This window comes from Vigna umbellata, chromosome 2, assembly GCF_029865625.1.
Source record: "Vigna umbellata cultivar VRB3 chromosome 2, Vumbellata_1.0, whole genome shotgun sequence".
NCBI classification, from domain to species: Eukaryota; Viridiplantae; Streptophyta; class Magnoliopsida; order Fabales; family Fabaceae; genus Vigna; species Vigna umbellata.
Genome location: NC_142166.1, coordinates 47095489 through 47109179, shown reverse-complemented (window position 1 = coordinate 47109179; position 13691 = coordinate 47095489). Strand labels below are relative to the sequence as shown.

Here is a 13691-nt window from a genome sequence, read left to right as displayed (position 1 = left end):
TAAACTTGAATTACTTTTAAATTTTTGTTATTATTGAATGATGATTTTTCTTAGCGGATCAAACATAATTTTTTCTTTATACAATTAAAAACACTAGATGCATCTAACCCACCTTATTATTGTAATTCGTTGTCGCGTATGTTTCCTGATATTTAGAATGCTAAGCATCAATGATTAAAATGACGTCTACAGTATAGGAACTTTTAAATGATACTACTTTTAATTGAAATATTATAAAAAGAATTTGTTGTATTGAATATTTAAAAAATATATATTTTTTACTTAAGTATTCTAGTGATTTTTTTTTACTTTTAATTTATTCATCAACTTAGTTATTTTTATTTTTTTAATTTTAATCCAATTTTGGAGTTAAAAAACACTTGAAGATAAAAATGAATAAGTTGATAGATGATTTAGACAGAAAAATGAGAAATATAATTATACTATTTCATTAAAAATGAAATAAAACAATAAAATACCTATATTAAAACAAAAAATAATTTAAATATTTGATAGGATAATTTTTTAATAATAATTTAATTAAAAATACCTAAATTTCTAAAATATTTAAGAATTAAAAAGTATTTGTAATATCACGTATCATTATATATTACTACAAAATTCACCCTTCCAATGCTCAAATTAATTAATAATATGTTTAATATAATTTTGAAATAATTGATATATATTTAACATAAAAAAGAAAATACATTTCAAATTATTTTTCTTAGAATTGTCAAAATGAGTCACAACCCGCAGGCCAACCCGGTCCATCACAGGTTTGAGCCGTATTGGGTTTGAAAAAATTGTATTTCTTTTATGCGGATCAGATTTCAACCTGACTCATGCAGGTTGAACCCGTGAAATTATTTTTGTTTTTGCTTAAAAAAATTATTTAAGTTTCTTATTTTCAAAATTAATTAAACCTATGTTGAGAGTGAAATTTCTTTATATTTGAATGATAGAAAGTTTATAATATTTTTACTTAAAAAAAATTGTAATTAAATGAGTCAATGAATCAACTCGTTTATCCATGATGGATTGGGTCAAATTTAAATTTCTCTAACTCGTTAATAAATAAATCAGATTCAATTAACTCACTAAATGACCATCTGATGAACCATTTTCACGGCTCTAATTTTCTATCATTTTATGGAGTGTTATAAACATGTGTCTTTACAGTAAAATACTGTGTATTTGTCTTTTATGCGGAATTGAAAGCCCCAAATTTTTTTTCTCTACCGTTTGCAATTTCTCCACATCGATTTTTCCTCAATCTTTTTCCACTTCCTCTTTCTAATTCACCCATTTTAAAAAAAACTTACCCCTGATTCCTCCCAGAAAACCCTAGTTAGCTTCCATGGCGTCCAAGAAGAAGCACTCAGAGGGCATCGCGTTGTTGTCCATGTACAACGACGAGGAAGACGATGAAATGGAGGTCGATGAAGAAGATGCAAGAATAGATAGGGAAGAAGATGCCGCGGCAGATGCGAGATTTGCAGCGGAGGAAGATTCCGCCAATAGAACAGCGGTCCATGATTCAGGTAAGGAGGGCGCTGATGAGGGGGCTTCAACGCCGCAGAATAACAATTTTGTTTCTCCACCGCCGGAGGAACCCAGGATTAGTCGGAAAGGAGCGCTTACGATAGTTGATTATGGGCATGACGAAGTTGCGATGTCACCTGAGGTGACTCTCTGTTTAATTATTTGAACAGTGTTCACTCTCTTAAACTAGATAGTTTGGATTGTAAATGTGGTTGTTTGCTGGTTCTGATTGCAGGAGGGGGAGATATATGGTAGCGGTCGAGTCATGTTTGGGGACCAGCTTCATGTCACCAATGGTGAGTTTATTTTATTTATTGAAAATTAAGTTATTATTATACTAGCTAACTGATTAGCAAGGTTCAATTTGCTTATCATCCTATTTTTCAGCTTCCCAAACATGATTTTGCTAATGCTAATAATAAATGTTCAAAAGGCATCAATTGAGTAGTCTTTTTCAGTGTCCAGTAATATTTCCTTGCTTTGTAGTTTTGTCATGCTGCTTATTCCAAATGAAATTTTGGACTTTTACAAATTCACCCGTAGATTTTTCTTTCAAGAGAGCTGAGTATTGGCACCATGTTAAAGTTGCCCTTTGTGACCTGTTGATGTTAGGGTTATATAACAATTTTTTCTTGGTTTGAAATATTCCGTATACCTTGGTCCTTCCTTACTTGGTTTTTTTGTGAATGAGGTTGATAAAAAAGAATGCTTTGATGATTTTGTTTCACGATTTGTTTTTCTTTCAAAGGACCGTGTAAATATATTAAGAATAATAGCATGCTTATATTCAATTTTCTGAAGATGCTATTACCTTTTTTTTATTCAATTACAATACTATTGTTGTAGATGCATTTCTTTTGCATCCTAGTACCTAATGGATCATGTTATTGCAGGGGATTTACTGGAGAGAACACCATTAGGAACAGTCCAAGCTTTGACACCTAGCAATCAAGCTAACACGCCTCAATTATCCGAACCATTGAAATCTGATACCTTGAACAATGATGATGTCATCAAATCTGATGATGCAGAATTGGGTGAAGATGATCAAAGATATGTAGATCCATTGGATAAATTTCTTCCTCCCCCACCAAAAACTAAATGGTCAGAGGACCTACAAGTAAGTTCTGTTAAAATGGTTTAATTATTATCAGATTGTTGAATCATTTTTATGTATGATAAAGTAGCATGTATTAGCTTACTGCTTTTACTTTGGTCCTATCCTCTGTTCTTTTGTGGGGGCATCACAGTTAGTAGAGTCACAAGAATAATAAGATTCTTATCCAATTTTATACAGTTTCTAAAGCCATGAATTTAGATTGCATTTATTAATACGCTGAATTGCACTCAGAATCACGTTAACTGCTTGCAAGAATAGTGAGTATAGGGTTAAGTATATGATTTATGCATGTATGGATTAAGTAAGCCAACCTGGCTCACACGGCTGAGTTACAAATGGATTAGTTCAATCTGATTCACTTTTTGTTAAGCCAAAATTTTTTCAACCAGGCTCAACCCACTACAGTTGGTAGATTAGGAGGTGTTGACTCACTAAGTTTCAAAAACAAAAAAATTATGTACAGTTCAAACAATTTTGAATAGGATATGATCATATCTAACATTTCGTAGCTGCTACAAACCTAATTGAATTGTCAAATACATAAATACGTAGCAAATAAAAGTCTTTAAATAATTAAGCATCCAAATCCTCCAAATAATGTTTATCCAAAATAAAAGACTTGAAAACCAAAGTGTCAACCTCAGTAATTGAAATCAGTGAACAACTAAAAGAAAGAATCTAATCATCTAACCACCAAAGTGTGAAGGTGTACTTTGTTGTTTTTATCCATGGACAACATTAGAATCATGAATTGTGAAATATAGAACAATTTCTTATTTTTGAACATTGTCATTGTCTTCATCTAGGACGAAAACAAAAATATTATCAAAGAATATATTTTAGAAATATTATACGAAGAAAGCATTGAAAAGTAGTATAGATTACTGACTCTTACTTTTATTTTATGACAGAGAAAAATAAATAAATTCCTGGAGTACAAGAAGGCTGGAAAAAGTTTTAATGCAGAAGTTCGTAACAGGAAGGACTATCGAAACCCTGACTTCTTACTGCATGCAGTGAGGTACCAGGATATTGATCAAATTGGGTCTTGCTTCAGTAAAGATGTATTTGATCCTCATGGATATGATTCAAGTGACTTCTATGATGAAATAGGTATATAACTGCTGCTTCTATGATTCAAGTATACTTTGCACCTTTATTATCCATTCTTCCAGTGTCTCTGTATAGTTTAGATTTATCTACATTTTTTTTTTCTCTGAGAAGCAGGTGATTGTTGGCTTTTTATTTCTGTAAACTGATGGTTTAATTTCAAGTAAATTGCAGACCTCCCACGTATTTTTTGATTTCAATGTTAAATATTTTTTTGGTTAAATTAACTGAAGAATGTGTTGTGTCGTACATATTTTTTGGATTTCAATTTTAGAATTTTCTTTAATTTTTCAACCGTAGAAAGTGTTTTCTCTGTTTCATAGATACGTCAATGTTTAGGCTGACTTTCAGGAGTAACTTATTAAAGCTTGTTTTGGTTGGAGTAATTATGTCATTCTTGGTGGTGAAATATATTTGACCAAACCAAGTATTGTGAATAACTGTTAAGAGAAATCGTGATTTCTTTTGCTACGTTACTTTAAAGATACCTCTGATTTTTGGGATTTTTCCTGCACCCTTTTGTAGTCAAATTTTGTTGGTCTTTATCAAGTGAACAAAATACTTGTCTAGTTTGAGCTACTATTTTTGGTATGTTAAGGTTTTGTATCATTCATGGCATGCATTTGTAATTAGTTGTTTTGTAATACTTGTTATGCTACAGATTACTTCATTTATTGATGCTGTAGCTGTTATTGCGTTTTTCCATTGACTACTCCTTTTTGCTCATGTCATGTCTCTTAACTATAACAAAGCAGAAGCTGATATGAGGCGTGAAAGTGAGAGGAAAGAGCAAGAGAAGAAGAAAGCACAGAAAGTTGAATTTATTGCAGGGGGCACGCAGCCAGGAATTGTAGCTGGCGCTCCTAGGATTAGCATGCCTGTTGCAGGTTCAGAAACCTCTTAATTTATTTATGCAGTGTTGTGAAGTTCTTCCTTAGAAGTCATTTTCACATCTTTATTCTTACAGTCTTTTTTATTGACTTGTTTTTTGCCATAGGTGCTTCTGCTGTGACTGCAAGTGGTTTGCCTTTGGTGCCTCCTGCAGCTGATTCTCGGGATGGTAGACAGAATAAAAAGTCAAAATGGGATAAGGTATTTTGTCTAAACACACGCAATACTTCTGATATACTCTCCTTTGTGCTTATGAAATTTCTGTGACAGGTGGATGGTGATAGAAAAAATCCTCTGCCCTCTGCGGGGCAGGATTCTGTATCTACTATTGGGGCTCATGCAGCACTTTTATCTGCTGCTAATGCGGGTGGTGGATACATGCAATTTGCGTAAGTTGTTTAACTAACAACCGTGAACTTTCATATACATTGTAGTTCTATCTTGATTCTGGTTATGCTTTCAATTTCTAAGGTTTAATTTTTGGTTTGAGAGGTTTTATTGTGCAGACGCTTTTGTGGTGTTATTGTTGTATTTGATGCAATAAATGATATTTTGTTGATCAGGCAACAAAAACGGCGGGAGGCAGAGGAGAAAAGATCTAGTGAACGGAGATTGGAAAGAAGATCGTGAGCCATTCATAGTGGCCTGTTGTAGCGAACATCACATATAAGTAAAGCCGTCGTTGCTGAGATTTTTCTGAAACATTTTTGTATTTTAATTAACTTTGGCAATGATAGTTGGCACCTACTGTATATTCTCAAACTTGAAAAGAAAGTTCTTATTCTAACTGAGCATTTAGCTGGAATAATTCTTCCAATTCCGGTACTTATCCCATGATCTCGTTGATTGATGGATTGGGGGTTCGTTATTAATGACTAATTATTTGGTTAGTGCTTACATATTTTATTAGTCTATTAACTTGGTTAGTCATTATTCCCTGCACTACCTTATAGTAGCAGTGTGGATTCTTGTGTGAATATCCAGTATTGGACCTGCATATCTTGTACCTGAGGAAAGTTACCCACCCAGATGTACTTCCTCCACTGAATACATTTTTTTCTGGAAAAAAAGAATGAAATTTCTATTTATATATATATATATATATATATATATATATATATAGTTTTCTTTTTTGCATACCCAAGCTGCATAGATAAAGGGCGTTTAATACGTTCTAATAGTTTGTTTTAATTTTCATTCCAACATCAGTATAGTTTGGATTATTAAACGCTTATTACAAACATTTGAAATATTTGAGAATAAATAGCGCTTGCGCTAGGACTCAATGTTAAAATGCAACATATTATATAACTTAGTTATTTTCCATTATATAAAATTAACTAACAAGTTATATTGTATAAGCAGTGTTGACAAGCACGAACAGCCCAACACATTCTTTCTTATCAGTTACAATTTATTGACCTCTAAGAAAAATGTTAAGACCATATTTTGAGGTACCAATTTGAATACTCTTGGTATTAGTTAACATTTATGTTAAATAAGATGGGATGTTCACAATTTAAAGATTTTTAATAGATTTCAACTAAATATGTTTGAATTAATATATGTAGTGCTACTAATATATTTTGTTGTGCTTTCACGGAACAAAACTAGAATGAATAGAAAAATGTAATTAATGTCATCGGGTCTTGTTCTATTCAATAAAAAAATATTGATAATAGTTGTTGGACAGAATCAGTGGTTACAGTAATTAAGCAGGAATTTATGGCAAAAATTAGGAAAAGGCATTTTTACAAAAAACGAGGTTTAGCATAGGAAGACAAAAGGGAATGGTCCCAGTTTGGTATGTATCAGGATACAATTCAGTGGGATTGTGGAAAATTGTTTTGTTCGTAGTGACGGTCAGTTCAAAAAGCAGTCTGTTTCTGCTTTCCAGCTATTTCTTTTCTACAATAGTCGGCTTCTTTGTTTTATTAATTTACTAAATATCATAGTTATATGCAGATGATCTGAAATAATTTTATATTGGAATCTAATTATAATCTGTTAGATATAGTAAAGTTATGAATTTTTACGATAATTATTTTAATATATATTTATTTTACAATAAATATAATTATTTACTTTTTTAAATTTATATTTATAAATTTCGAAATAGATTTATAATTAAAATAATAATCATATTCTCTTTATCAACTTGATTATGGATAATGTTTAAGATTTTTAAGAGTTTGTAACTTGATTGTTATAACATTAATCTTAGATAATTTGGTTCGTAACTTGTGAGACGATCATATAATACACATAATAAAATATATTTTTTAATAAAAATTTAATTAAAAATACTGATATTTATGTTAATTGAATATTTTTTATTTTTTATAATAAGTAAATACTCATGCAAAATAATAATTATACCAATGGTGAATTAAAAAAATATTCAAATTTTTAAAGTTATAATAAACCAACTTTTAATAGAAAGTTAATTAAAATAGCTAAATTTATTAACTTTAATTAAGCTAAATATTTATATCATTTACACAAGCTACCATTAGATAATCTCATGTAGGACACAGGGAACATGTTTAGATTTTTTTGCTGTGCTTTTGTGGGGGAACTCAAAGTCAAAAAACCATCTTTTACCTTTATCCTATTTATATGTTATTGCAAGACCAAACACAAGAGAACATTACATCGTGAATGCAAGATCCTCCATCAACATCTAATGTTCTTCATGTTCGATCTCTAATCACATTTTCTGACAATCTTGTGCTTCCTTTCAATTTGCCTATCAAGTTTTGCCTATGAAGTTTAAACCACTTTCTTCAGTTTCCTCAAAATCATCATTCCCTTGCTTTTCTTTCCATTCCATGAGAAAAAGAGAAAGTAACATAAAAAGGAAAAGAGAAAGACCCTTGCAAGTACTCTCATATATATAGTTTTCTTTCTCATTCCACCAAGGCTCCTCTTTTTATGACTAACTAATCATTTTGCTTCTTAATTCCATATGCTTAGGAATTCTGCCCTAAGACGTAACTTTGTAACATTATTTTGCTTCTTTTCTTCACTTTTTTTCTACATAAAGATAACTTACTACAACTTTTTCAGACCCCTTTCATCATGTGGGATGGGAATGCATTGTGTAATGTCTCTCACTCCATTCTTTCAATTAAACGAAAAATAACACTTTGAATATTCTATAAAAGAAGTTTTATCAAAAGATTTTTTTTTTTGGTTCCTTGACCTTTCTTAGAGTGTATGAGATAAGGTTATATTTATTGACTTTTTTTTAGCAATTCTTCCTTCTCTTTCTTATTTTTTAATAGCATTTTTTACAGACTTCCATTATGTTGTTTACATAGATAATATGATTCATTACATTCTCTCAAAAATTCCTCCCCTTCCTTTCTATCTAAATGAAAAAAAAAATCATCAAAAATTAAATTTTGACTAGTTTTTGTGCTAATTTTTTCTTAATCATAAATCATAGTTAAGTAATCATTGATTAAATCTTTCAAATTCTAGTCTATATTCAGTTTGAAACCAATGAAATGGATCGAATTTATAAAATAAATCAATTTTAATTACATAACCTATGTTTTTATATTTTCTGTCCAATTTATATTTTTATATTTTTTGTTTAATTTAAGTTGAACTAATTTTTTTTTTGCCAATTAGACTAAAATTGATGTGAAATAATAGATTTGACATGAGATTAACCATACCTTGATGTGCTCTTGATCCAATATATTGATCAAACACTTGTCTAACTTAACTTAGTCTTATCAGATTCAATCCTTCTCAATCCTTTATGAGTCTGGTTAGATTTGAATTTAGTCATACTCAACTCAATTTGAGTTTGACCCGACCTTATCTTCATTAAATTTCACTTGACTTGGACTTAGAGTTTTATTGTCTCGACTTAACTAAAGTTTAGGTTGCTTTGTCTCGACATGAGCTTAGACATAATTGACTCAACTTAGGTTTTGGTCGACTTGCCTCTACATGGACTTTGACATACTTGACTTAACTCAAATCGAAGCTAACTCAATTCAACCTATGTATGACTCTCTTGTCTTTACTTATAACATATTAATTCGCCTCAACCTAGACTCAAATAAACTTAATTTGATCTGAGTTAAAATTGTCTCAACTTCACTTGAATTCGAATTGTCTCAACTTCACTTGAATTTAAATTAACTTAATTCGACTTCATTAATCTTAAACACGAGCTAAACATAATCTGGAATAAGATTAAGCTAATTCCATCAAAACTCAAGATAAATCTCATAAAGTTGGACCATCTAGTCTTATTTTACATAAAAGAATTTAGTGTTACAATGATAAAAAATTATAATATTTATTATTTTTTTCTTGTACATTGTCAATATTAAATTATATATATCTATATACATTCCAAAAGTTTGATGTAATTTCATTATTTAAAAATATTTAAAACATTAAATCCTAGGGTTGAAAAAAATAAAATAATTAATAACCTGTTGTAAATCGGTTACATGGGGATATCTTCCATAAAAGATTGCAAGGCAAAAACAGAAATTGACGAAGACAAATGAAGTTCTTTGCTAACGGAGAGCGTGTTCAGCAAATGAGTTTAGCCAATTAGTTAGAATCCCCAGTAACATGCATAAAACGTATTTTTAACTTGTAATAACATGATTTAAGGGTAGTTTTAATTTCGTTTAAGAAAACTTATATAACACTGAAATAAGTTTCTTTAATAGTTAAATTGATGTTACATAAATTTTTAATATGTCAAAATAATAACAATATTTTTAAAGTGACTTTTTATATTAAACTATGTACTAGCAAATAAACAAAATTAATATTACAGTTAATAAACTATAGATAGCAGGTAATATAAAATAACACAATATAGGTTTAACAAGATATGAAATCTATGTTTGTAATATGTTTCGATAATTGTTCCTAACTCATTCTCTTTTATTACAGTTCATTTCTTTGTTCCCACAAATGGGTTAGATGATGTTTTGAGAAGAAAAAGTTAAAAATATTTCTTATATAAATTTGAATTAAAATATCACGATTTATTATTTTATAAGTAAATTTTTAAATATCAATTTATAATATGTACCGTATAGAGTATGGGTCAAACGGTTATCATCCAAGATCGATCGGTTCAGACGCTACGTCAATTAGGTTCAACCAACTTAAATGATGTTGGATTATAATTGGATCAGCGTTTAAATTATTATTGGGCCAAAAGTCCAGCAGATGGTTAAAATAACCAAAGATATCTTATTAGAGATAGGGTCTTGCTCCCTCCACCACCACCCCTTCTCCCTCCACCTCCACAAGTTTTTGCAAAATAATTTTAATTACAAAAATAACCTTTTTTACTTTTAACTTTATTTATTTACTTTAAACTCAAATCCTACCCATTTTCACTTTTCACTCAGTCACACCTTCCAACTCTCCTCTCTTTTTAGATTTTCACCCCCACCCTCAACTCCACAATATCCGTTTTCTCTCATCTCCCATCTCTAATTTGAGAAAAACAGCATTATTATCTTCCTTGTTGGGTTCCTTTTGCGACAGCAATAATGAGTGTTTGGAATCTAGGAAAGGTAACAGCGAAAATATAGTATATGAAGGAAAGCCATGCAGAAAATATTGGCACTCATTTCTGTGAGGTCTTTGCCTCTTTCCTCCAACCATGCAGAAAATTAGTATTGGTCTTCTATTAGTCGTTTGTTAGGTTATTTTTCATTGCAAGCTTCATCGATGTATGTAACATGATTTTGTTAGGTTGAGAATGACAAGAAGTAAACACACAAGTTATAGTTTTCATAAAATTTCTAACTCAATTGTTTTGATATAGAGTTCTTTTAGTTTGTGTGTGCCCAAGTTTTTACTAAGGGTTTAATTACATTTGACAGGTTGGGGGCATTGACAGCGAACGTTTTGAACTTTCACAACAGTTCTTGCAGAGCGTTTTGAAGTCACCATTTCCATTTAATATTGGAAAGCAGGTTGTTAAATTTTCTGCAAGGATGGAGGAAAGAGGTAAAGACCTCACAAAAGTGGGTGCCAATATTTCTGAAGATTTAGCAGGGCACAGTGTTGAATTTGAACTTTGTGCTGTTTTATTTCCAATACCGGGATAACATTGTTGATTGCGATTAACTATCTCAGACAAGAACAAGGAATTTTACGTTAACTTTATCCCCGGAAATGATTTTTGTTTGGACTGAGGAACAAATTTTTATTAATATGTATAAGTTGTAGGTGAGTTGCGTGTGAAAAGAAAAAATTTTGTGTGAGATTGAGAAGAAATTGAAAGAAGAGAAATAAAAAATGGGAGATGAAAAGAAACGAATATGATGGAGTGGAGAGGGGGGTGGGAATCTGAAAAGAGAGGAGGAGAGTTGGGAGGTGGGGTTACTTTAAAGTAAATAAATAGGGTTAAAAATAAAAAAAAGTTATTTTTATAATTAAATTTTTTTTTTTGCATAAAGTTGGGGAGGTGGAGGGAGAAGGAGGGGTGGTGGAGGGAGCAATACCCTTAGAGATATTGATAAAGTTTTTGATGAATAACTAACCGAATCTTCAGGTAAGTCACTAAACTGAGCAGTGAGGAACATTCTCCCTAAACTCACTCTCGTCCTAAACCGAATGGTCACAAGTACTCGGCCATCCGGCCTCAAAGGTATTCGACCATTCCGCCTCACAAGTACTCGGTCATCCGACCTCAAAGGTATTCAGTCATTCCGCCTCAAAAGTATTCAGCCAGTCGGCTTCATAGTGCAAGATCTTGCACATAGAAATCGTGCAACCTTGGGAAAAAGGGTCCAAAGAAAATTCTCAAGTCTTTTGTTCAGCCTAAAGAAGAAGCGATGACTTAAATCACATGGAAAGCAAGCTCCTCAATACAAGGAGAACAACCTCTCTCAAACTCATAAGTCCTGTAGTTAACCTTGGCTATAGCCAAGCGTTGAACTCGTACTTGGGGGGCATATGTACCGTATAGAGTATGCGCCGAATGATTACCAGGACCGGTCCAGACGCTACGCCAACTAAGTTCAACCAACTTAAATGATGTTGGGTCATAATTGGGCCAACGTTTAAATCATTATTAGGCCAAAAGTCCAGCAGACGATTAAAATAACAAAAAATATATGATTAGAGATATTGATAAAGCTGTTGATAAATAACTAACCAAATCTTTAGGTAAGTTTGTTATTATTTATTCTATGAAGCACTTATAAATACAATGACAGGGTCAAAAGCCAAGTACGTTCAACTGAGACTTGATTACGTTCTACTCACGTCCGATCAGGACTTAAATACTAAGCTGTGATAAACAGTTCATAAAACCGCTCTCAACTTGAGCGTCAGAGTGCCTTTTGTAGGTACCTCCCCCATCAAGAGCATAACCGAAGGACATCCAGAGTCTAATCAAACAACATCCAGAGCTTAACTAAATAACATTCAGAGTCCAAACAAAGGAAACACTCGATTCCAACACCGAAAACAACAAAGTCACGTCAGATACTTACCGAAACATAATATATAAATAAATATAACCTTTATCTACTGATTTTATAAAATTAAATTTAAAGATAATTTCTTAACATCATATCATAATTATTATTAGAAGTATAATATCAGAATGATTAGAATTTCATCATGAATTTCATCGTGTATATATTTAAACTTAAGAAAATGTACTGAAACTTTCAGCGAGATAAAACTAATTTAAAATTTAGACTTAAAATTAACATTTTTATTTGCTCTATTTTACAATTACTTTTCTAGCATATAGTCACCGAGCCCTTTGATGGAAATATTCCTTTTCAATGCTAGGAAATTTGTTATATATTGATTATAAACCTAAAATCTTAACTTTTATCTTTTTATTTATAAATTCATCTCCCAATTATTTTTTATTTACATTTAATTCAGATTATATTTTTCATCACTTTTTTTTAATATTGTTTCAATGTTTTTTTTAATATTAAGTTTCAATTAGAGATAATTCACGATAAAATATTTTTAAAATAAAATATGATGATCTAAAATATAACATTTTTAATCGCCATATTTATTTTAATTATTCAGCAAATAATACGCAGTATTAATATTTCAATTGAAATTCATAGTAGAAACTAAAAAGCTTGAATTAATTACAGTAAAATTTCCTAAAATATTCTTCATTACATTTTTTTTCAGATATAAGTTCAAAAAATTTACAAAAAACCAAAAGATATTTTTAATTTAACTCATAATTTTTTTTTCTTCTACGTTATATCATAACTTAATAAGCTTCGCGTTGTTCTTCTTTTAAAGCCATGATTTTTATGATTAACAATTAAATTATTTTCTTAAATCTCTAAATATAATAACTAGTGTTTTTTCAAGAAATTATACAAAAGTTATTTCTTTTCTAATATAAAAATAGCTCATAATTGTAAAAAAAATTACACAATTATATTTTAAAGTTATAAAAGAACTAAAATATAGAATGATAAAATAATATTATAAAAACATTATTAGTTAAAATTTATTAAAAAGTAAAAATCATAAATAAATTATACTATAAACATATTATTATTTAAAATAAACAGGCCACGTTAGTTAATTTTTCTGTAGGAAAGGGACAAACAAGATTTTGATATAAAATAATTGCAAAAATTAACAGCACTTGAACCCTCACATTTACCCTTCCTTGTTTTACTTAATGTCCGTTTTTCACCTTTGCCTTAAATTTTTAATTATTATTCTGAGGATCATCATGCACTTGCAAACTCAGTTCTGCACAATCTGAGTTCCAAAAGTTAATAAGAACTGAAAGGCAACGGTAACATATCATACTTATATAAATGATAAATCAAAAGCAAATAGAAAAAATGACAAAGATTGAGGTTGTGTTGAACAGAGCAATTTCTCTTCCTCAGTTGTTTTATGTTCTGTTCTCACACCATTTTCTTACCACTGTCTATTTACTCTGTATGCTTCTCACCCACTCTCTTTCTTTCTATATCTAAAATATATATTTCTCTTTCTCTCTCTTGCTCCCATC

General features: G+C 30.5%; 2 protein-coding genes across 2 annotated transcripts in view; both read left to right on the top strand.

Annotated features, from left to right (window-relative positions):
• The first annotated feature begins 1199 nt into the window (after positions 1–1199).
• Positions 1200–5565, top strand: LOC124828825 (transcriptional regulator family protein). The gene is made up of 8 exons (XM_047302205.2): positions 1200–1687; positions 1781–1841; positions 2439–2665; positions 3577–3778; positions 4531–4662; positions 4773–4867; positions 4937–5055; positions 5230–5565. Exons 1-8 carry the CDS (start codon positions 1361–1363, stop codon positions 5294–5296), a joined length of 1230 nt encoding a protein of 409 aa, XP_047158161.1. The 5' UTR covers positions 1200–1360; the 3' UTR covers positions 5297–5565.
• Positions 5566–13627: 8062 nt separating this feature from the next.
• LOC124828826 (nucleobase-ascorbate transporter 2) overlaps positions 13628–13691 on the top strand; it is a 4476-nt gene continuing 4412 nt past the window's right edge. Inside the window, exon 1 of the mRNA XM_047302206.2 lies at positions 13628–13691. This exon is cut by the window's right edge and continues 273 nt beyond it. The gene's annotated coding sequence lies outside the window, so the exon portion shown is untranslated.